At 46.6% G+C, this 23,679-nt stretch overlaps 1 protein-coding gene across 14 annotated transcripts in view; it reads left to right on the forward strand.

The window, feature by feature from the left end:
- Positions 1-23,679, forward strand: part of LOC108162496 (neural-cadherin) — a 144,097-nt gene that overhangs the window by 111,697 nt on the left and 8,721 nt on the right. For 5 of the 14 annotated variants that reach the window (XM_033393946.1, XM_033393947.1, XM_033393945.1 and 2 more), the window contains 8 exons: positions 10,544-10,687; positions 10,753-10,868; positions 11,571-11,735; positions 14,209-14,346; positions 16,074-17,397; positions 18,900-21,201; positions 21,273-21,443; positions 22,536-22,777. In XM_033393946.1, the coding sequence (XP_033249837.1) occupies positions 10,544-10,687; positions 10,753-10,868; positions 11,571-11,735; positions 14,209-14,346; positions 16,074-17,397; positions 18,900-21,201; positions 21,273-21,443; positions 22,536-22,777 (4,602 nt within the window). Of the gene's footprint in view, positions 1-10,543; positions 10,688-10,752; positions 10,869-11,570; positions 11,736-12,758; positions 12,918-14,208; positions 14,347-16,073; positions 17,398-18,899; positions 21,202-21,272; positions 21,444-22,535; positions 22,778-23,679 lie in introns of all 14 variants that reach the window. The other 9 variants (XM_033393949.1, XM_017297253.2, XM_017297254.2 and 6 more) reach the window with 3 other exon arrangements.

Here is a 23,679-nt window from a genome sequence, read left to right on the forward strand (position 1 = left end):
GAATCGCATAAAGCATATAAATATGAAGAATATCTACGGATATCTCTATGAAGTCGAGCATTTTCCAGCTCTGCTCTAACGACCTTTAAGCCTTAAATTCTAATCTCAAAAATGCAGAAAAGACTATATATAAATCGAAAGGTTTTCAGAGCTCTGCAAGGGCCAGGCACAGACTGCAATCCGGCAGCGGGGCAGCGTGGCAACGTGGCAGCGTGGCAACGTGGCAACGTGGCAGCGTGGCATGTTGCATGGGCCATGGCATTGGGCAGATAAGCTGCATCTTATGCAAATGTAATTAAAATGCAACAGAGAGCGCTGTTTTACAATATTTTATGTTACTTTTTCTTGCTTGCTCTTTTTTGTCGTATTTTATGCCCCATTTTGTTGGGTGTGATGCTGCCCCATGATGCGACACTCCGCTGTTTGTTTGCCTTTCGCTCTGGACGCTTTTCGGTCAGCGTATTCTATTTCCCTTTCAAGTTTTTTGTAATTAAAACAAATTAAAGTTAATTAAATACATTTTGAGCAAAGCAGAGAGCCATGAAATTACCTGACGGGAGGAACACCTGCAGAGTAATCAGCCAAGAGGCGACAGAGAGTGACAGAGAGCGACTGAGGAGAGCCGGGTTAATCGCTTATATAATCAAGTAAAGCGTAACCCCAAAAGTCCACTAATTGGTTCACATAACAAACAGAAGCCACCGAAAAACCAGAAATCTACTCGTGGAAGAAAAACCCAAATCCAAGATTCATTCCAACAAAAAAAGAAGCCCGAGGGAGAGGGAGATAGAGATAGAGAGAGGAGTCCACTGCCAAAGTCCTTTCACTTTAAGCTGATTACAAAGCACTTTTTTCAGTGGTCCCTCTGCCGTGGGATTTCCATTTTTCTCTCCTTTTTCATTGTCACTTTTGTCACCTTTTGTCGTGATTTCTGGCAAACGTCAAATACAGATTATGCAACAGAGAGCACAGAGCACAGAGCACGGGAGAGTGAAATTCCTGTGACAGAAAATACTTCCTGCAGTTTGCTGATGAATGAAACAAATGTATGAAACAGCAAGCATGATTTGAGCCATGAAAATTAATTTCTACCTTAATAAAGAACAAGGAAAAATTGTAATTTAAGGCAACAAAGAGTGTCGACTGCCAGGAGCAGACTTCCTGTGTGGCCGGAGCATAGGGATTCCCAGAAAAATGCGAATAAGCAAACAATTTAATTAAATTTCTATTTTCTTCAAGTGTTAAAGGAAGAGTCTTTGGGCGGGGGCTTCAAAGCTTCAAATAAAACTTAAATTTGCCCCCCAGGGCTGTGTAATCGGAGGCACAAGTAAACTGATACTTTGATTAGTGATTTCTGGGATGGGGGGGTTGGGGGCTGGGAGAGGTGCATTAGCGGAGAAGCAAATAGTGACTTCCTTTGATGGGAATATTCCTGGAGATGGGCCCCCAGGGGCAGAGCTCATAATGAGGCAGCGAAGGAATGGGTATACACCCAACCGAGAGCAACTGCCGCATGACGCGTGCCTGCTGGAAGGGGTAGAATTTAAAATGCTAATCAATCGAAACCAATACCAAAACTAATCCGTTTTTCCTTTGTATTTTTTTATTTGCAGGTGAATAAAATCACATATGACCCCCGCCCCTTACACATCACATGGGGAGGGGCACAGGTTGGTACTGGGGGGTTGTCGTAACCGCATGGAGGAAAAACTTTAATTACTTTGACGCTGGAGTTCAGTGCGAGTTAACTTTATAAGCAATCCCTCTTAACTTTAAGCTGCTTAGGAAACACAGAAGCAGCATCATGGGATTGGGATTGGAGCTGGGGTGGGGAAAAGTCAAGGAAAAGCACTGAAACTTTCATGGGCTTGGGTCAATAAAACACAATGGAAACAAACGAAACGAAAGCCGAGCGAAGGGAAAGAGAATACCTGAAAATATGCATGACACACAGATACATAGGATACACAGATAGATACACCTCTGTACAGGATACACCTCTGCCAGCAAGATTTGTAGAGCTGCCAAAAGCAACAAGGAAAAGCGAGAAAAATGGGGAAGGTGGGGGAGGTGGAACACAAACATTTCGCATAGAACACCAAGTGCAACATGCGGTTTTGTGGTTCGGTTTGTTAGGGGCTGCAGTCACTTTAATTTTCACACAAGGGAAAATCGAGCAGAGCCACGCACTGGCCAGCGGAAAACCAAACATTCATACTCGTATCTTGTGTGGCCATTTCCGCGCTCAAAAACCTAGATACAATTTTTGGAAAATCAACTAACTAACATTTGAACTCCAGCCATTGTTTCATTTACACAAATAATTTCATTGCACACACGAGTACGCCGCAAAAATTGAAATACAAATAGAAATGGAAATAGTAAGGGGGGCAAATATCATACGAGTATCTATAAATCCATGTGCCCCAGATAAGCCCTGCTTCCGTTTGCAGGCCGGCAAAGGCCTGGTCCTGGCCGACATGAATATTCTTCTCTTTGAAATGATTGCATATTTGATCTCTGGTTCTGGGAAATGCACAATATTTTTGTGCTGTGCTGCCCGTCTAGGGGCTGGGCATTTATTTTGATAGGGAATAATAGATGGAAATTTTCAGTGAGTGAAACACAAAGAAATATTTCTTGAAATTTACATTTTTGATAGAATTTCGTTTCCTTACTTGAATCAATTTCCAGGACAATGAGCGCCAGAGGACAAGCGATTTATTGGGTTATAGATTCGTTATAGATTAGTCTTACGATGGAATAACAGAAGCTGCGATGAAAAGACTAGGAATATGCTACTGATTCTCTGCAAAACCAGGCTTTTGAAAGCTCTGAAGTGGATCATATTTCAAAGTTCTTGGAAAATAAGTTCTGTGGGAATTCTATGGGATCTTAGACAACAAAATATAATGTATTCCCTAAGCATTTCCGACGAGTAATCGGGTGTAAGACTCTATTTTTATTAAACCATTTCCAAAATGTTCTTAAAGCCTGTAAAAGCTGTAGAACTTCTACCTTTACAAACAGATCTTAAGGAAGAAAATATAATGCATTTTTGACAGGGAAATGGGGGTAGGACTTTATTTTTATACCAAAATATTCTTAAAGCCTGTAGAGGAAAACTTTCCACTTTTATAGGGTTTCATGCAGCCCTCCCGCAAGGTCGAATTTCTGAACCTCACTTTAATGAAAACGAAATGAAATTTTATGCTTAGGTGTGGAACAAACATAAACCCGCAATTGTAGACGAAACTCATTCGCATCGCATTCGCATTCGCATTCAGAGTCGCATTGTTTGTAATGCGAGTCAACCACAGACCGCAATGGGGCATAAAGAATATTTATAGTGGGACGATGGACTAGATGGGGGGAGGAGGAAGTGGGGAAGCGGGGAGAGAGGAAACCTTCTGCGGGAACAACAATGAATTTGTGGCCATAAAAGCCAAAACATTGTGCTGCACCAGCTGCTAGATGAAACAGTGGCAGCCACACAGCACAGCACAGACTGTGGCAAGGTCTGGAGACGTTTCACTACCATACACGCATGTGTGTGTGTGTGTGTGTGTCTGTCGTGTCCACATCGATAAGTTCTCTTTCCGTTTCCTGTGCTCCATATTCTATCTCCATTTGAAGCACATTTCAATGGTTTTTATGGCACGGAACATCAATCAAATGGAAAATATTATTGACAAAACATGCGCACGACATTGTTGATGCGATTTCCACTGCCACACTCGCATGAGCGGAGGACATAAAAAATAAAGCAAATATATACTTGCAGTAAGTGCTAGGAACACACTCGCACAGTTGTGGTCACAGAAATAGGAGCGACAATCAGGTTGAGGAAAGAGAGACGAGGCAGAAGAGGAGTCCTTCAATATCCTAAAACAATAACAGCTGCCGATCTATCGTTCTGTCTGTTCTTCGATCCTGATCATTACCTGAGGGATATTTGAGGTGTTTTAGACACGGTTCCTTCCATAGACCTTCCTATGTCCGCTACAACCTTCCTCCGAGAGTATTTATTGGGTATAGCACACCTCATTCCATATTCCCTAGATATCCCCTATTTTTTCGCCCCCAGGTATACTTCTGTGTTCTGTTTCCCAGTATCTGTGTACGTGCTGCCGCAAAACTGGGCAACAATTTAAATTGTATCGCACCGCATCGCAATAGTTTGATAAATTACTGCCAAAAATTGATTGATGCTTGGGGTCTGTGGAAAAACGCTTTCCATGGGCGGGGCTGGGCGGCGTGTTGTCTCTGTGTCACTCCCGAGACGCGTGTCGATAAGTCACGCGTGACTATCCGACTGACGGCTCTTGTCCTTGGTCTCTCTGGTCTCTCTGGTCTCCGGTCTGTGTGGCACGCGTGAGGGCATAAATCAATGTAATTAATTTGAGTTTATCAAATGCTGAAAGTTCTTCAGATGCCTAATGGCCATTCGAGTGCTGGATAATTATCTCCATTTGTATGTGGCAGACACTCCCCCACCCACACCCCCACCAAGCGATAGTCCAAGGTCAAAGGCAGACAGCAGCCCCCCAAAGAGATGCCAAGTAATTTGTATAAATAGGATTCTAATTTGTTGGCTACTTTTCTCCATTAACGAGGGAGAGAGACCACTGCTCTTAAAGTCATAGCTTTCTTAAATTAGTTGAGGCCCTGCCCCCCTCTCCACCTCATCCATCCACCTGTCGCCTGCCGTCTGTTTCCTATTCAAATTCCTGGCAGCAGAGTTTGGACAGTCGTGATGAAAGTTGAGAGATACAATTTAATGCCTGACTGCAGCGCGGGGCCGAGCTGCAAGTCTTTCGAATGCCTGACACGCATTCGGGGCCCGCTCGAAAGGATACTCCAAGGGATACCAATCAATGGACATATGCCGGCGAGTAAGCCGGAATTCCCGACATGTTTACACCGCTCGATGCGGCCTGCAAGCTGTGGATGCTATTAAAAGTTTTGGCCAAAGTTTCGCACATAATTTAAACTATGACACGGGCTTCCGTCCCTGCCCTGCCCCCCCTTCTCTACCCTCTTTTCAGCATGATTAGTCGCCACGAGAGGTGGTCGCAGGTGCGTTTCGGGGCAAGTTTTCTGCTGATATAGCACTTTGTCCACTTGACGTAGTTTAGCGACATTTTGGAGCTCTCGATATTCCACTCCCCCCCCTTCCTACAAGTTCCCAATGACATCCTGGACAGGGCCAACTTTTGTGGCACTCAATTTGCTGTCGAAACCGGTAAATGAAGCTGGAAAATGAATCTCCCTCGGAATGGAATGGAGTGGAGTGGAATGGTTCGAGTGCCTTGGACTAGTAATTGTCATGGCCCCATGTCCAGGCCAGGCCCAGAGCCCAGTCCCATTCATTATGCAAAAGCTGTTCGGGGGGCTGGGCCTGGTATCTGCATAAATTCCAAGAACCAGAATGCTCCCAGAACAAGCCGACAACCCGACACAAGGCATAAACAAGTCAAGTGCAAGAGCTGAGGCTCTAGTTTTTGGTCACAACAGAATTATGGCCATTTGGTAATTGTACCAAATCGTATGCAGCAGCAGCAACAACAACAGCAACAACAACAACATTGACAACTATTTTTGGGGACTGCAAGATGTTTCTTTTGCCCCCCACCCCCTCCCTTTGGCTGTTAATGTCATCAGCAAAAGTAAAAATGCCCCTCTCTCTCTCTCTCTGTCTTTCTCTTTCTGTGTGCTTTCACTTGGACCGCAAAAACCGCAAAACACCAAGGCTCCCAAAAAGTCGTTTGCTTTTTTGTCCTGCCACAAATGTTATTATCAGCCGTGTTGCAAGACTGCTGCTGCCTTAATGCCCCATTTAGTATTCGCATTCAACTCGAAGGCCGACTGAGGCTTTAAGAAAATTGAGGGAAACTTTTTCTGCCATCCATCATGGTGGAGTTTTGGAGCACTTTCTACTTTCCACTTTCCACTCTCCACGATTTATCATCGCTCACCTGGGTGCCATAGATTATTATTTTTTATTATCAATTAATGCCCCTGGTATCGCCTGTCAAATTTTGGGGCTTCATAAATTTGCCAATGCCTCGCACAGGACGTGACAAAAATTTCCTTGGCTGATTTTCCCAGGCAAAAGGAGGTTTGTTTGGCTGTCAATTGATTTTAATGGTTCCTTTTTTCGGTGGGTCGTGGGCGACGCTGTGTCTGGCATATAAACTAATTAAAAAGTGTCCTTGAAGGGCGGAAGGACAGCAGCAGCCAAGTGGAAATAAATCATGGGCCATTGATGGAACACCTTGGCACCGCACCTCACATATTTCCCCGCGGAGAAAGCACTTTCTAGGGACTTTGCTAGGGAGGTATTATGTTCCTTTTGTGGTGGCTATGGGGCAAGCATTTCATATGTTCGCTCTCCGAACAGGATCGTGTACCAATCGACAGACAGAGGCTGTCATATGGGGTGTGAAAAACCCCCAATAACCACAAACATGACAATCATATGTGTACGCACGGCCGCAGAATATCAGGGAGAGAGACCGCAGGACACATTGTTGTGGAGCTCGCATAAATTTTTGTTCTACCAACCACCAAGGACGACCGTCGGGACGAGCTCAGGACAGCTCAGCATCTGCCAGTCAGACGGGCTGACAGACAGATGGACAAACCACAATCATAAAAGAATCAGAAGCAGAAGCTGCAGCAGCAGCATCATCCGAGCGACAAAATGCATTTGAACAAGTTTTTACGACATCCACAAGCCGGAGAGCGAGCGGACGGATGGACGAAGAGTTTAAGAATTGCAATAAAATATTCTTGCAACAATTTAGATGTCTTGGCCTTACTTGCAGTTTCCTTTCTCTTACTTTCCCCTACTTTCGTTTCCTTTCATTTCATTTCATTTCTGCCTGGATGGCGTTGGCTGGCATTAGCCAGGGCCCACAGAGACATTGTGATCTCTGTGCTCGGACATGCAGTTAGCTTGTCTTTATGGCCAGGCCACATTAAGCCCCATTAATGGCCTCCACACACACACACACAGTGCCCCATAGATCTACAGGATGCAGGATGCAGCCAGCGATTCGTGTTGTGATTTCCTGCGGCACATTGTGTGCCGCAAATGCATCTCAGTCATAAAATAAAACGGCAACGTGGGGGGGGGAGACTGCAGCGAGGCCAATTAGTTTTACCTCGAGCTGAAAGGCAGGGGAGGACCAAGGACAAAGGACAAAGGACGTACTTGTCGATGTATCTTCCCTGGCACTAGGTCTTTAGGAGGGGATTCTTCCTGCCTCTGGCTAGGGTATACCCCACTCTGAAGGAATGCTTAGGCTCCCCCTCTTTAATGGCCGCGAAAGCTGAGAAAATATTTATTTCTCCAATGGCTTGTGATTGTTTATTATTTTTTATGCTATTTAATATCGTTAAAATTCATTCAAGTGCAAAACTTGACGATAAACTTTTTCCGCAACAAAACAGCACAAGCGAGAGGCGGAGAGGTGGAGAGGAGGGTAGGGGAGGAGCTATATATGGGGGATATATGGGAGCCAGTCCCATAGGAATACTGCCAAAGAAAGCTCTGGGAAAAAATATGGCATCTTTGATTTTGACATTGTGCCACATCACGTACTCATACATACACACAAAAGAGTATGCATACGAGTATGTGTTGGTGTGTGTTTGGTGGGGGGAGGGGGTAAAAGAGCGCATAAATTTATGACACTCGAAGGCGTGGCATGTGGCATTTTGTGCACCAAAGCGTGACATCTTTTGGGAGAGCTTCTCGAATGGGGGAACAAAATTGAACACTATTTGTTTGGCAAACCGAAAGATGCGAGTGGGAGTCAGAGTGGGGGGTGTGGCACACTTTTTATGGGCTAAATAAGTGATAAAGTTGACTTTGATTCTGGCACTCCATGGCACGCCACTCCTTGCCCCTTCAATCGAGTCCAGTTAACCCGAAATTGCTTCAATGTCAATTTTTACGGACGATCCCCAGGATTCCGAGCAGCTGTCCAAAAGCTCAATGGGATACATTCTATTTTCCCCCCCTTCTTGGCCCAGTTTAGTTTTTCTCGAGTGGAGATGCAATCAAAATGGTGTTGGATAAATAGATAAAGTATTTCCGGAGCTGTTGTGCGCCTCAAGCCGATAAAAATGTCACGGCGGATAAAAGATTTTCAAAATTAGATTAAACGTTGGCTTTGGCGTTGGCCTTTGCTTTAAAGGTTTTACTTGCTTTATAAATAATATAAATTCCATGCATCCCCTGGATGGAAATTCCATTTAACTGATGCTTTCATGTCCAGGACACGCGTTCCGGAGAACTCAAAGAGAGAGAGCTCTCCCTTTGGCATGACATGCCGCAGAAGGCAGCAACAAAAAACACGACATTAAACACGAGGCAACGTGAAATTTTTCATAACTTAAACATCAGCATTCAATCTGCAGCCATCTGCATCGATAAATTTAATTTTGATGTAATAAAGTCGGGGCAGGAATTGTTGGCAGAATTTAATGAAAAAAAAGAAATGCCAGCCGAAAGGTAAAAAGGAAAATTATATTGAATAAATAAATAAGGACAATAAGGGGCAAAAGGAGCAAAAGGAGCAAAGGAGCAGGGGCAAGTAGGCTCTGAAAGTACAGGGCATATTTCTTTGATTAAAGAGGTTTAATATTGATGGCAGTTTGTCCCTCTTTATAGCCCTCTAAAGCCCAAAACAAAACTAGAAATGAAAACAGAATGCACACAGATTTATTCCGAAATTAATATTACCCATTCGGCAGAAAGATGGAGAGGGGGAGAGAGCTCTGTTACATAAGCATAAATATTAATAAGTATGCTGGAAAATGATTTGCATTTAATGCCAGTGCCAGTGCCAGTGCCAGTGCCTGTGCCTGTGCGAATGGGACTATGATTTCCCCCAAGTTTTAATTAAAATGTCGTCACATGGAAACCGAAATACAACTGAGTTGGCAATTAGCAATGTTTTGCCATAAATTTAATTCAAAATGTTGGCCCAAACATTTGCTAATTTAAGCGCACCGAACGCACAAATACACACCCAAAGATACAGATGCAGATGCATCTCTCTTTGGCAACTTATCAAACCTACTCGCAGGCCATGCCACAGATGCAGCAGTTGCAAGCAGAGTTGTCAACCTGCAAATGTGCATAATTCTGGCAAACACAGATACGTACGATCCAGGACCTGGCCCAGGACCTGGGCTGGGCCAAATTATAAGCCAAGATACAAACACCACATGCCCAAGCACAGTCACAGCCACAGCCACATCCACATGTACGTGCAGTGAAAGTTGTGTCCTTTGCGAAGAAAAGGGAGGACCTGTACCTAAGTAAATTGATAAACAGAAACACTTGGACGCAGTAGGGACGATACGTTTTCCACCGACGGAGACCACAGGCTGCAGGCTCTCAATCGATTCCTTCCATCGCTGGAAAACCCATCGTCTCAAAGCCTCTCCTCTGAGAGTTGTCTATGGGCTGTTAAGCGGCAAAAGTTTGTCGCATCCTGGGACACATCTGCCGCAAATGTTGGAGCATAAATCTGAGCAATGTCCCAGGTCTTTGGTCTCTGTTTGTCTGCCTTTCCGACTCCACAGACTCCTGCATTTATTTAATTAAAGCTAAGCGAAGCACTGCACTGCTTTCGAGTGTTGTTATTGGCGCAATTATAAATGATATATATAATTTACTTGACCAGTAATGTCCACTGATATGTCGTCCCATTGTCAGTGGCTTTGTTTGAATTCTCCCCCACTGCCACTGCCCCCGAAGAGGGTATTGTCTTTGGAGTCCTTCTTCTATTTGCCCTGCACTTGCATATTAAATTTCTCTGTGTTTTCTCTGGCTCTGTGTCCAGCCATCCATCCATTTGAAACTCAATCCGACCCATTTTCTAGCCACAAAAGGTGTTGTTTAACATTTGAAACGTAATAATGGTTAATTATGCGGCCAAGTCTTGCCCTTAAATGGGCTGAAAATAATATTGAAACTGAAATTTATTTCGTTGGGGGGTAATGCCTGTGGCGAAATGGGAAATCTATGAATATCAAATAAATTACATCATCACACATGCAAATAAGAGCCAAAATATCTCTGCTTGTATCTGCTTAATATGCAAAATGCGTAGGCGGCAGCCAGTGAAAAACGTGGCTGAAAAGAGGCTGCGATTTGGAGTCGAAGCTGGAGATACCCTTGGCAGGAGGACCTTTTTGGCAGGAAAACTATAACCCTATAAGGCTGTAACTGGCTTTGGGGTGCCCTCCAGCCCCTTCAAATCCGTTTTAAAATGTATCAAACCCTTCTTCGAGAGCCCCCAAAACATCATCTTGTAAAAATGGGCCAACAAAATGATTGTGGCCTCAATAAGAGGCGTCAAATTGTGGCCTTTTCTCCCCCCATTGTGTCTAGTACGTGATAATTGAGCAGACAGCCGCCTCCAGCCGCCCCAGCCGCCAGGACGACCTCCCTTCAAGTGTCGAAATTGAAAATGAGAAATTTAACTAAACGAAATGTCGTCTCTCCATTTCTCCTTCGCAGTCACCAAATTCATACGCATTGGCATTGCCGATAAAAACGATAATCCGCCCTATTTCGACAAATCGCTGTACGAGGCCGAAGTGGATGAGAACGAGGATATCCAGCACACAGTGCTCACAGTCACAGCCAAGGATCACGATGAGTGTGAGTACAGGAATTCCACAATTATTATCTTTCACATACTCATATTCTTTGGTCTCCTCCAACAGCCTCACGTATCCGCTATGAAATTACAAGCGGCAACATTGGCGGCGCTTTTGCGGTTAAAAATATGACGGGTGCCATTTATGTAGCTGGCGCTTTAGATTACGAAACGCGGCGACGGGTAAGCTTCCCCCCCCCCCCCCAAACAGGGACAGGAGCCTGCTCCTCTGTAATCGACAAACGTTCTTCCGCAGAGATATATTTATGACATAAGCGTGGCGCCCAATCAACTGTGAGATTTGTTTATGTCGCTCCGAAAAAGAAAGGCAATGGGGCCTACAAATTCATGTAAAATTTCCCCGAAAAAGTTGTTCCTTTTTAAAGGAATGTCAAGGATCCGAGGAGTATCTTAGATATTGCTTTTCTCTCTTTAGACTTCTATAAAATTCATTAAGAAACTCCCCCCCGGTCCGTGTGGGCCGCCAGGGCCACCGCGAGGCTACTTAAATATTGAAGAGCTCCCAAGCAGAGTTTTGGGCGAAAAAGTCAAATAGCAGTGGCCACAGAGAACCTTGGCGAAACATTAATTGAACAGAGCGCAAAAGGCAGGCGAAATCTTAATTGAATTTCAATTTGAACAATTGGCCAAAAGTGCAGTGCAAGACGGGGCCAAGACAATGGCAGTTTTGCCTTGACTTTAATTGGAAATTCCTCATCGAGAGGCAACTTTGAGGGCATACAGTCAGGGCTTACAGTATAGGGCACACAGTGTATGCAAATATCTCATCAATTAAGCAGCAACAATAAAATTACAATATGAATTATGTAATTTAATTATGAAATATTCCCTCCATCCCCGCATCCTGCCTCGTCCTTCGTTCAGTACGAGCTACGGTTGGCCGCCTCCGACAATCTGAAGGAGAACTACACGACTGTGATTATCCATGTCAAGGATGTGAACGATAATCCCCCTGTTTTCGAGAGGCCCACCTATCGCACCCAAATCACCGAAGAGGATGATCGCAATTTGCCCAAACGCGTCTTGCAGGTCAATGATTCAAACGATTCACTCGAATAGTATTCACTCTTTGGTTGCGTTATTCGTAGAGCTTTTTGCTTTTGCTCTTAGGCTGATGGAAACAAATGTTGTTTTTGTTTTCTTTTATGTTTTCCTAGAATTTTATTGCATGTCAAGAGTTCGAGTTTTTGTTCGAGTTTTACCCTCCCCCACCCTCAATCCCGTTCCATGCCTGAAGCCACAAATATTATTGCACAACAAACAAAAAAAACACAACAAATATATTTTAGAGTCAATTATTTATGGGGTGAGGGGAGCACTTTTTGCTCCTCTTTCTGTCAGTCAATAAATTGTTGACATATTAAAGGTATTTACGGCTCTGCAAAATTAATGGACTACGCAGTTTATTATTTGAAAAAGTTTTGCCCCTTGCATGACGGTTTTTACATTCGATTTTAAGGCTCGTGTGATTTAAGGGCATAGAAAAAAACGCCTGAAAAGTAATTGAACAATTAAAAAAGGGCCGTCCATTCTGGAGTGGACAAATGTCGGCGAAAAAACTTAAAATACTCGCATATCCACAGTCATCTATAAATAATTTCCATTGCGGTTTCGAGGAGGGAAAAAAAAGTATAAAAAACGTATAATAATATTGATTTATCATTAAGCACGGAACGTCAATTAAAAATATAGTACAAATATGTACAAGATCGGAGAATATTGAATTGTGGCCTTTTAATGAGTAAAAGCGGGTCAAAACGGGTCAAAACGGGTCAAAACTATTACAAGATACTCTTTGCTTCAGTTTCGAGTGGGGACCATCTGGGGCAGTTTTCATTTGACCCACAAACATGTGTAAAACCATTATTTGAACTGAAATTTTACTTTAATCAATATTTTAATGGTTTCTTTTTTTGTGTAATTTATGCGTATTTTATTGTTTATTGTTTAATTTTTTGGTTTATTCTTTATTGTTCTTTCCCCGTTCCGCCCGAAAACAAATGTCCTGTTCGCCGGCCATATATTTTATTTAATGTCCTGTGCATACGGTAGTACGAACTGAAATTGGTTGCGTCGGACAGTTTGAATGAGAATCAAACGACCATCGTCATAAATGTGCGCGACGTCAACGATCTGCCGCCCCAATTCCCGCAGACGTCCTACAACCGTACCCTTGACGAGGAATTGACCACGCCCTTTACCATCATGCAGGTCTCGCTATAACATATACCATATACCATATCTCTCTCCGTACCGTACCATATCCATCTTGTACATAGCCGTGCCTACTCTCATTTAACAATTAATTTAACCCCCAGCGACATTAAATCCTCTCCAACATTCACCATTCAATCGCATTTCGCATTGTAAGCCAGCAATAACAATCCGTAAACATAATGAATAATCGCCTGGTGATGGGTAAATTTGTTAATTTAAACCATTCGGCAGTAATTTAAAAAAATTATATTTAAATTGAAAGTAAAATTCCGCAGGCATTAAGGTTGAAAGGACATAGTGGGGCATTAATTCCAGGCAACACCTACAAAAAGGCGGCCACACGATGGGTTTTCCACCGATGCGACACGGCGTATAAATATGCATACTCCTTCGGCTGAACACGCCTCGTGTAACCTCCTTTTTTTTAACATTAAATTTTTGTATTTTATTTTCCGTTTTTGGTAAGCGCCAACCATCTCTGCGGTCTTTAATTGCCCGCTTAAATGTCGGGCGTAAAGTTTTCCCATTTTATTTATCATAGTTTTTCCATTAGCCCGTTTTCTGTTTCTGATTTTGATTCCGCCCGTAAAATCTGCTAATTAAATCGAATACGCTCTTTAAGTATTAATGCCACACACACACACCCACACACACACACCCACCCACACACACACCCACACACACACGTACAGCATTTGCTCGATTAAGCTTGGGGTCGGTGCAGATTTTGTATTGTGGTTTGTGCTTGTGTTTTTCCCAACTAATTTAATTAAACTGGTCGGAAAATGGAAAATAAATGTAGCTGCAGCTTAAGGCTAACAAAGGGAATTAAAACCAATCTTTCAGCACTTTTAAATCACCTTTTATTTACATTTCACTAACCGACAAACAAACACCATTCTCTCTGGTCTCTCGAACATATTTTTCCATTGACTAAACCCCATATCTGTCGCTATTTGGCTAACAAAAGCATAATCCCCGCCAGCAAAAAAAAGTCCCATTAAAATGGGGTTCAATTAGCCAAACATTTTGATTAGAGTCGATGAAAAAAGTGTAATAACAAAAGCCAATGGTAAATGGGAATTAAAACAAATAAAAGTCACGGAATGGAAAGGTTTTTTCGAGAGAATTGTAGAACAAAAAAAACGTAGTGCATGATTTTGTTTAATTTATTTTGTGCATGATAATTTATGGCATGTTTACTGCTGCGCTTTTTTTTCTGTATTTATTTGTATTATTTATTCCAGAATATTCAATAATAATACAATTTTCTTGGGTTAAACAGGTGACTGCCACAGACGGCGACAAGGATCGTCCCCAGAACATCGTGTACTTCCTCACGGGCCAGGGCATTGATCCCGATAATCCGGCGAACAGCAAGTTCGACATCAACCGCACCACCGGCGAAATATTCGTGTTGAAGGTAATGAAATAATCTTAAATCAACGTTAAGTACGCCTCCCAATTTGGGCATTAATAAATTGCCACAAGCCGCAGGCACACGGCGTACACAATAAATAAAAAAACGATATTTAAAGAGCAACAGTCTGATTGCTGATTGGGGGGCCACCCATCCACCCATCCGATGCTCACTTAAATCTGTAAAAAAAACCTGGGAAAGTGCTCATTATTGGGGGCTTGAGATACAATCCCATAGAAAGATAGTTCTTGTCGAGGAAACAATTGAAAATACTTGTACATCCAGTCGAATATCAATTAAGGGATTCCTGGAGATCCTTTTTGGGGAAATAAATTGCCAAAACCTTTTCTAAATCCCCGAAAAAAGCACGAAAATCAATTGAAAAGTAAATTAAAACTAATTACAAAAATCACAATTGAAAAACCCCATGCCGCATTCCAGTTGCAAAAATTTCGCTTTATTCCGCGCACACACTCACTGCCAAAAATATACGTACGTACGAGAAATACTCCAGGGCCAAATTAAATGAAATTCCCATGCGTGCATCCAAATACTCGCAGAATGGAACGAAAATAAAAAAACATGGAAAACATTTGGGGCCCAACCACTTTAGTCATTTTTAGCCCCATAGACCAAGCCGACTATCCCTCCCTCCAACCCTCCTCCCTTTATCCGCAAACAAATATAATTTTGTATTTTCAACCGCTGCTCATGGAGGAAGGAGTGTTTCAGAACACCCCCTGAAAGTCTGGGGGTGGAGCACATGATAAGGGATAACATGTACAAAAAAGGGGAGGGGTGTGTAGCACAGTCCGTGACCCACTCACAACTAATCCCTTAAATTGAATATGTCATAACAATGTTGGCAAATTTGTCATGCAAATTAAAGCGATGACGACGCAGGAGTTTGGATATATGTACATTATTTATTTTTTAGATTTTTTTTTTTTAGACTAGAGGGTAGTCAGGGGTGTACCCTTTAGGCAAGGACTATGTTTTGGTTCTAGAAATGGTTTTCTGGAGTAGAAAATGCCATCCCAGAGAGGTGCAAATTTCTAGATCCTTCCCCTTGGAGACCCCTTATTGGCAGCCCTTTGCTCTTCGATCACTGGATAACCCTTGCGTCTAGTCCATCACTCAAAGAGGACCCTTTCTGCACACATTTGTTCCGTTGTTGTCGCCTTTTTGTGTGCACATTCCTTTTATGACAAATCCAATGTCAGCGCCATGCAAAAGTCTCTCTCTGTGGCTGTCACATGAGAGGGAGAGTGGGGGGGCCAAGGGTTCTGCCAGCAGCTGTGCGGCATGCGCCAACAGATACAAAGCGCTGATTAAAATCGGGTTTTCCCTCTTTTTTTTGCGCTTTTTATCATGAGGAGGGTCTGGGTCCCCCCTCCCCACCCTCCCCCACACACACACATCACTCAGGGTGCTGTGAATGCATATCAAAGTCAGAATCAACATCAGGTACAGGGCTCAGGGCTCAGGGCTCAGGTTGGGCTTCCAGCCCCATTGTGCTTGAGACAGGCCGAAGGAGAGTGGGGTGGACGGGGGTGGCGGGGGGGTTTGGGGACTTACAACAATGTTGTCCGCCCTGATGTTAATCGGTTTTGCGTTTATGACAGCTTAAAATTACACACAATACCCGTAAGGGAGTGCGCATATTAACCCCGAACGGATATAACGGCGCTTTACACTCTCCTCCTTTCCTCCTTTCATACTTTTTATAGCCGTTGGATCGCGATCAACCTAATGGACGGCCCCAGTGGCGCTTCACGGTCTTCGCCCAGGACGAGGGCGGCGAGGGACTCGTGGGCTATGCGGACGTCCAGGTCAATTTGAAGGACATCAACGACAATGCCCCCATTTTCCCGCAGGGCGTTTACTTCGGCAACGTGACGGAGAACGGCACCGCCGGCATGGTGGTGATGACCATGACGGCGGTGGACTACGACGACCCCAACGAGGGCTCCAACGCCCGGCTCGTCTACTCGATCGAGAAGAACGTGATTGAGGAGGAGACGGGCTCGCCCATTTTCGAGATCGAGCCCGACACGGGCGTCATCAAGACGGCTGTGTGCTGCCTGGATCGCGAGCGAACCCCGGACTATTCCATACAGGTCGTGGCCATGGACGGCGGGGGGCTGAAGGGGACGGGGACGGCCTCGATACGCGTCAAGGACATCAACGACATGCCGCCGCAGTTCACGAAGGACGAGTGGTTCACGGAGGTCGACGAAACGGACGGCACGGCCCTGCCCGAGATGCCCATCCTCACGGTGACCGTCCACGACGAGGACGAGACGAACAAGTTCCAGTACAAGGTGATCGACAACAGCGGCTACGGCGCCGACAAGTTCACGATGGTGCGGAACAACGACGGCACGGGCTCCCTGAAGATTGTCCAGCCGCTGGACTACGAGGACCAGCTGCAGAGCAACGGCTTCCGGTTCCGCATCCAAGTGAACGACAAGGGCGAGGACAACGACAACGACAAGTACCACGTGGCCTACTCGTGGGTGGTGGTGAAGCTGCGCGACATCAACGACAACAAGCCGCACTTCGAGCGCGCCAACGTCGAGGTCTCCGTCTTCGAGGACACCAAAGTGGGCACCGAGCTGGAGAAGTTCAAGGCCACCGACCCGGACCAGGGCGGCAAGAGCAAGGTCTCCTACTCCATCGACCGCTCCTCGGACCGTCAGCGACAGTTTGCCATCAATCAGAACGGGTCCGTGACCATTCAGCGCTCCCTCGACCGCGAGGTCGTGCCCCGCCATCAAGTGAAAATCCTGGCCATCGACGACGGCTCGCCACCGAAAACCGCCACTGCCACGCTCACCGTTATTGTCCAGGACATCAACGACAACGCACCAAAGTTCCTAAAGGACTATCGGCCCGTGCTGCCCGAGCATGTTCCGCCCCGCAAAGTGGTGGAGATTCTGGCCACCGACGACGACGATCGCTCGAAGAGCAACGGCCCGCCGTTCCAGTTCCGCCTGGATCCCAGCGCTGATGATATTATTCGGGCCTCCTTCAAGGTTGAACAGGATCAAAGTGAGTACAGAAAGACCCTTAAAGATATATGAATGAATGAATGGGATATCCCCTTACGTTTCCTTCCCCTTTGGCAACAACTTTCGCACATCCCCAAAGCAAGCCCCAAGTTATTTCCGACTTGGATGCCCTTCGATCCGTTCATTCGTTTGCCGCACACTTGCCAATTACTTGCAAATTGCTCCGCACACACACTGACACTCCATCGAGGGGGGGATTGGGGAATCTGGAAATAGTTGCCAGTGCTGACCATTTCGACTTTTTGGCCAGCAAACTTTTGCCCTGCTGCGATGCAATGAAAAGTTTACCAAAATATTTGGGTCAAAGCTTAAACAATGCACAAGCGTAACATTTTTTCCAGTGCTCTCCCCCTCCCCCACTTTTTGGGGGTGCTTTTGATATTGAAATTTCCTAACAGGCTATTGAGGGGACGGGCTGGGATGTGTCCTGTGTGTCACACAATATCGCAATGCTAACAATAGCATAAAAATGCAATTACACCGAACCCGCAAAAAAAAAGAGACACAAAATCGAGTCCGGAGCGGAGTCTGGGGCGGAGTCCGGAGCGGAGTCTGGGGCTCCCCCGCAAATGAATAGCCCAGGAATCTTTGGCCATAAAACGGAAACAGCAAACCGCATTGCACCCATTGCGCCAGGTCCCATGAAAATTTAAATAATATAAGCACAAAGATACAGATACAACCTGCATGGGTGTGCGTGTGTGTCTCGAGCAGGAGATACAGAAAATAAAATGGCAAATGCACAAGTTTTCAATTAAATTACCTTCCAAGCGAGGGCCAAAAGGGGGCCAGGAGAGGGCCAGGAGAGGGCCAGGAGAGCATGTGTCTGCCGCAAAAGCCAAAACTACACACACACACATGAGTGTCCGTGTGTCTGAGTATCTGTGTGCCGGAGTGGGGAAAAGCCAAGTTAGAGAAGGAAAAACTGGGCACAACTCGTGCGGGTGGCAATCCAATTTTGATGCCACAGCTGGGAGCCCAGGAACTTCGGGGATCAGAGCCGGAGTGACTCTCTGCTGTGTGTGGACTCGTATTTGCATACAATTTGCCTAAAAACACACCACGGAGTGTCTTTAAAAATACATTTCCAATGTGCGGGAGGCGTACAGCCCTCTCCCAGGCTCTCTGGCTCTGGGGCATGCCACAGTCGAAGACTTAACACTTGTTGGCTCAAAGGCGTAATTACAACAAATGCGGGGGGGTGTGGGGGCTCTGGCCAAAAGTTGCATCCGCAATCAGGTGGAAAACGTGCTGGCTAATAAAAGAGCTTAGTTTTTGGTCTGCTGGCTGATTGGCTTACAGCTTACAGAAAAGCCAGAAATGAGGGATTTTCAAGTTTATTAAAAGCCTAAGCCCTGCCCAAAGACCTATTGAATGGGGAGTAGGATGGGGATAGTCTTTCAGGGAAATCAAAAGCCCTTTTTGTACATCTATTCACTCCCTTTAACTGATATATTACCCGCTCTAATCCCGCCTTAACAGAGGGCGCCAACGGCGATGGCATGGCCGTGATATCCTCGCTGCGATCCTTCGATCGCGAACAGCAAAAGGAGTACATGATACCCATTGTGATCAAGGATCATGGCTCGCCGGCGATGACCGGCACCAGCACGCTGACCGTGATCATCGGCGACGTGAACGACAACAAAATGCAGCCCGGCTCCAAGGACATCTTCGTGTACAACTACCAGGGACAGTCGCCGGACACGCCCATCGGCCGCGTGTACGTCTACGACCTGGACGACTGGGATCTGCCCGACAAGAAGTTCTACTGGGAGGCGCTGGAGCATCCGCGCTTCAAGCTGGACGAGGACTCCGGAATGGTGACCATGCGGGCGGGCACCCGCGAGGGCCGCTACCACCTGCGGTTCAAGGTCTACGACCGGAAGCACACGCAGACGGACATCCCGGCCAATGTGACGGTTACCGTGCGGGAAATACCCCACGAGGCGGTCATCAACTCGGGCTCCGTGCGCCTGTCGGGCATCTCGGACGAGGACTTCATCCGCGTGTGGAACTATCGCACGCAGAGCATGAGTCGCTCGAAGATGGACCGCTTCAGGGACAAGTTGGCGGATCTGCTGAACACCGAACGGGAGAACGTGGACATCTTCAGCGTTCAGCTGAAGCGCCGCAATCCTGCGTTGACGGACGTCCGGTTCTCCGCCCACGGATCGCCGTACTACAAGCCCGTGAGGCTCAACGGCATCGTCCTGATGCACCGCGAGGAGATCGAGAAGGACGTGGGCATCAACATCACGATGGTGGGCATCGACGAGTGCCTCTACGAGAACCAGATGTGCGAGGGCAGCTGCACGAATGCCCTGGAAATCAGTCCCCTGCCCTACATGGTGAATGCCAACAAGACGGCGCTGGTGGGCGTCCGCGTGGACACCCTGGCGGACTGCACTTGCGGGGCGCGCAATTTCACCAAGCCCGAGTCGTGCCGCACCAACCCCTGCCACAACGGCGGACGCTGCATCGACACCAGGTTCGGGCCGCACTGCTCGTGTCCGGTGGGCTACACCGGGCCTCGCTGCCAGCAGACGACGCGCAGCTTCCGCGGCAACGGCTGGGCCTGGTATCCCCCCCTCGAGATGTGCGACGAGTCCCATCTGAGCCTGGAGTTCATCACCCGCAAGCCCGACGGCCTGATCATCTACAACGGCCCCATTGTGCCGCCCGAGCGCGACGAAATGCTCATCTCGGACTTCATTGCCCTGGAACTGGAGCGCGGGTATCCGCGACTGCTCATCGACTTCGGCTCTGGGACCCTGGAGCTGCGCGTGAAGACCAAGAAGACCCTGGACGACGGCGAATGGCATCGCATCGATCTGTTCTGGGACACGGAGGACATTCGCATGGTTGTGGACTTCTGCAAGTCGGCGGAGATCAGCGAAATGGAGGACGGCACCCCGCCGGAGTTCGACGACATGTCCTGCCAGGCGCGCGGCCAGATCCCGCCCTTCAGCGAGTACCTGAACGTGAACTCCCCGCTGCAGGTGGGCGGCCTGTACCGCGAGCAGTTCGATCAGAGCCTCTACTACTGGCACTACATGCCCACGGCCAAGGGCTTCGACGGCTGCATCCGCAACCTGGTGCACAACTCCAAGCTGTACGATCTGGCGCACCCGGGACTCTCGAGGAACAGTGTGGCCGGCTGCCCGCAGACGGAGGAGGTCTGTGCCCAGACGGAGACCACGGCCCGCTGCTGGGAGCACGGCAACTGCGTGGGATCCCTGTCCGAGGCCCGCTGCCACTGTCGACCCGGCTGGACGGGTCCTGCCTGCAACATTCCCACCATCCCGACCACCTTCAAGGCCCAGAGCTACGTGAAGTACGCCCTGAGCTTCGAGCCGGACCGCTTCAGCACCCAGGTGCAGCTCCGCTTCCGCACGCGCGAGGAGTACGGCGAGCTGTTCCGCGTGAGCGACCAGCACAACCGCGAGTACGGCATCCTGGAGATCAAGGACGGACACCTGCACTTCCGCTACAACTTGAACTCGCTGCGCACCGAGGAGAAGGACCTCTGGCTCAACTCCATCGTCGTCAACGACGGCCAGTGGCACGTGGTGCGGGTCAATCGGTACGGCTCTGCCGCCACCCTCGAGCTGGACGGCGGCGAGGGTCGGCGCTACAACGAGACCTTTGAGTTCTCGGGCCATCAGTGGCTGCTGGTGGACAAGCAGGAGGGCGTCTATGCCGGCGGCAAGGCCGAGTACACGGGCGTTCGCACCTTTGAGGTGTATGCCGACTACCAGAAGAGCTGCCTCGACGATATACGGTGCGTATACGCTACATTGATGAGGGATATACCCATGAATACTTACCGCTTTGATCTCTCTTTTCCTTTAGTCTCGAGGGCAAACACTTGCCCCTGCCCCCCGCCATGAACGGCACGCAGTGGGGCCAGGCCACCATGGCCCGCAACCTGGAGAAGGGCTGCCCCTCGAACAAGCCCTGCTCGAATGTCATCTGCCCGGATCCCTTCGAGTGCGTCGATCTCTGGAACGTCTACGAGTGCACGTAAGTTCCAAGCCCTCCATCGTTTTGTTCATCCAACGCATTGCTTTTCGTTTCTCATCTTCCAAAAAAAAAAAAAAAACAAGAAATTAATTGACTGTTCGGACTGATATTACAACCAAAAATGTATCCAAAAACAGGTTTATAAATTTCATTTTGATTTACAAAGAGCCCCAACCCAAAATCTCAGAAAATCCGCCACAAAAGCCAAACATTTGATGGGCTTAATCAATTAAAGGCAGGACCCCACCCCACACACACACAAGAAACAGAACAAAAAACAGAGGAAATTGAAGTAGGAGCCTCCTTGCAGGGCAGCCAGCAGAGAAAGAGTCGGACACGATACAAAAGTCCAGTTAGTCATTGGCACTAAACGTTGCGTGACAAATCAATCGGCTTAGGCTTACGTTTCTGTCGATTTCAATTCCGATTTCGCTTTGTCGAGAGTGGAGAAAGAGAGAAAGAGCGTTTGTTCTGCTTGTAATGGTCTTTGTACATATTCACGCTTTTGTTTCATTACACACACACACAAACACACACACACACACACACACACACACACCTTTGAAGAGCTTATGCTTTGCCCTTAGAGCACCCCAGGTACAGGTACAGTTGTGTACCCAAGTACTAGCCGCTTATCTTACACGTAAACCCAGGCACACACACTTTTTTTTGTGCTCCAATCAATCCCTTGGGTCAAAGTGCTCAAAATCAATCACCAAAGAACACACAAATCCCCTATAAAGTGGTCGAGAATCGGTTCAAGTCAAAGGTTTATAAATTACACGACCCCCGTACCCCTCGTTTTGCGTAATCAATCGTTCAGCACTCACTTCTTAATCGCTTGAGAAAAGGTGACTCCTCCGAATGTATTTGTTTTCCTTCTGAAGAATGATTCCCTTTTTTTTCCGTATATATTTTTATATTTTCCGTTTTATCGGTTGCCCTTCGTTTCTGTTCAAACAAGACTCTACTGGGACCTACGAAAAAATCGGTTAAATCAATCCATTCATTCGTTAAACGCATTTTTTTCGGTTGCTCCAATAATCTAATGATATAAAATCTGTAAAAACAAAAAAAAACAACAAACAATAGTTGCGGCGAAGGACGTATCATGTCGCCCGATTCCAAGGGCTGCATGGACCGCAACGAGTGCCTCGATATGCCCTGCATGAACGGCGCCACTTGCATTAACCTCGAGCCCCGACTGCGGTACCGTTGCATATGTCCGGACGGTTTCTGGGGCGAGAACTGCGAGCTGGTGCAGGAGGGTCAGACCCTCAAGCTGAGCATGGGAGCCCTGGCGGCGATCCTAGTCTGCCTCTTAATCATACTGAGTGAGCATCAAAGATCGAACAAAGAAGAGACCCATTGAATCGCCGCCCCCTTGAATATGCAACAACAATCTTGAACATATCCCTAGAGCCTGCTTTTAGCTTTTATACTGAATGTTGTAGCGTTTATTCAAAGTTAATTAGCTGACTCAATCATTGAATCATTCAATCATCCAACCATGTTTCCATGCACTTTTGCACTTTGATTTCGTATGATTTTGCCATCTTTCTCTCCATCAAAAATTACAAAAATCTAATCGAATTTTGCATCGAAATCACAGTTCACCGAATGTCGCCCTTTTCGGTGCGACATTTATTTCATTCAAAAACTCATTTCCATATTCATATATCGACGCGTATCCATTTTGGAATGTTTGCTTCTGGCACTTTTTCCCGCCCCTCAATCAATGTTTTTTTAATGTTATTCAATGTGCTGTACTGTATGTAAATATTTGATAAACAAATGCGAAACGAAAGGTTTGTACATCCCGCCTGTAGTGGAATATTTTAAACAATTTATAGCGGAAATTACAGGAGACTGAAACCAGTCCGCAGACCCGCCATAGGTGCTCCCTTTAGTAGCTTTTCCGCCCCCTCCCTCAAAGTGCACTCAACTAAAGAGAATGCCCTTCAGGTAAGTTAACAAATGTGCAGTCAAGATACAAGACAAGGCCAAGACCTGGCCGAAACGGTAGAGCAATTGCAATTGTTGGCTTTGGCGTTTCGTAGAAATCACGAAGCACTAAATCCACATCACTGACAGAGACACACACACCTGCACATAAGAAGGGAGTTCTCAGACGGCTCAAAGGAGCTTCCAGCTGGCACTAAGAACTCGAATCTCGAACCCCGAACCGCTGCCCGTCCGTTTCATTTTGCTGGGATTTACGACGATGGCAGAAGGT

This window comes from Drosophila miranda, chromosome 4 (genome assembly GCF_003369915.1).
Source record: "Drosophila miranda strain MSH22 chromosome 4, D.miranda_PacBio2.1, whole genome shotgun sequence".
NCBI classification, from domain to species: Eukaryota; Metazoa; Arthropoda; class Insecta; order Diptera; family Drosophilidae; genus Drosophila; species Drosophila miranda.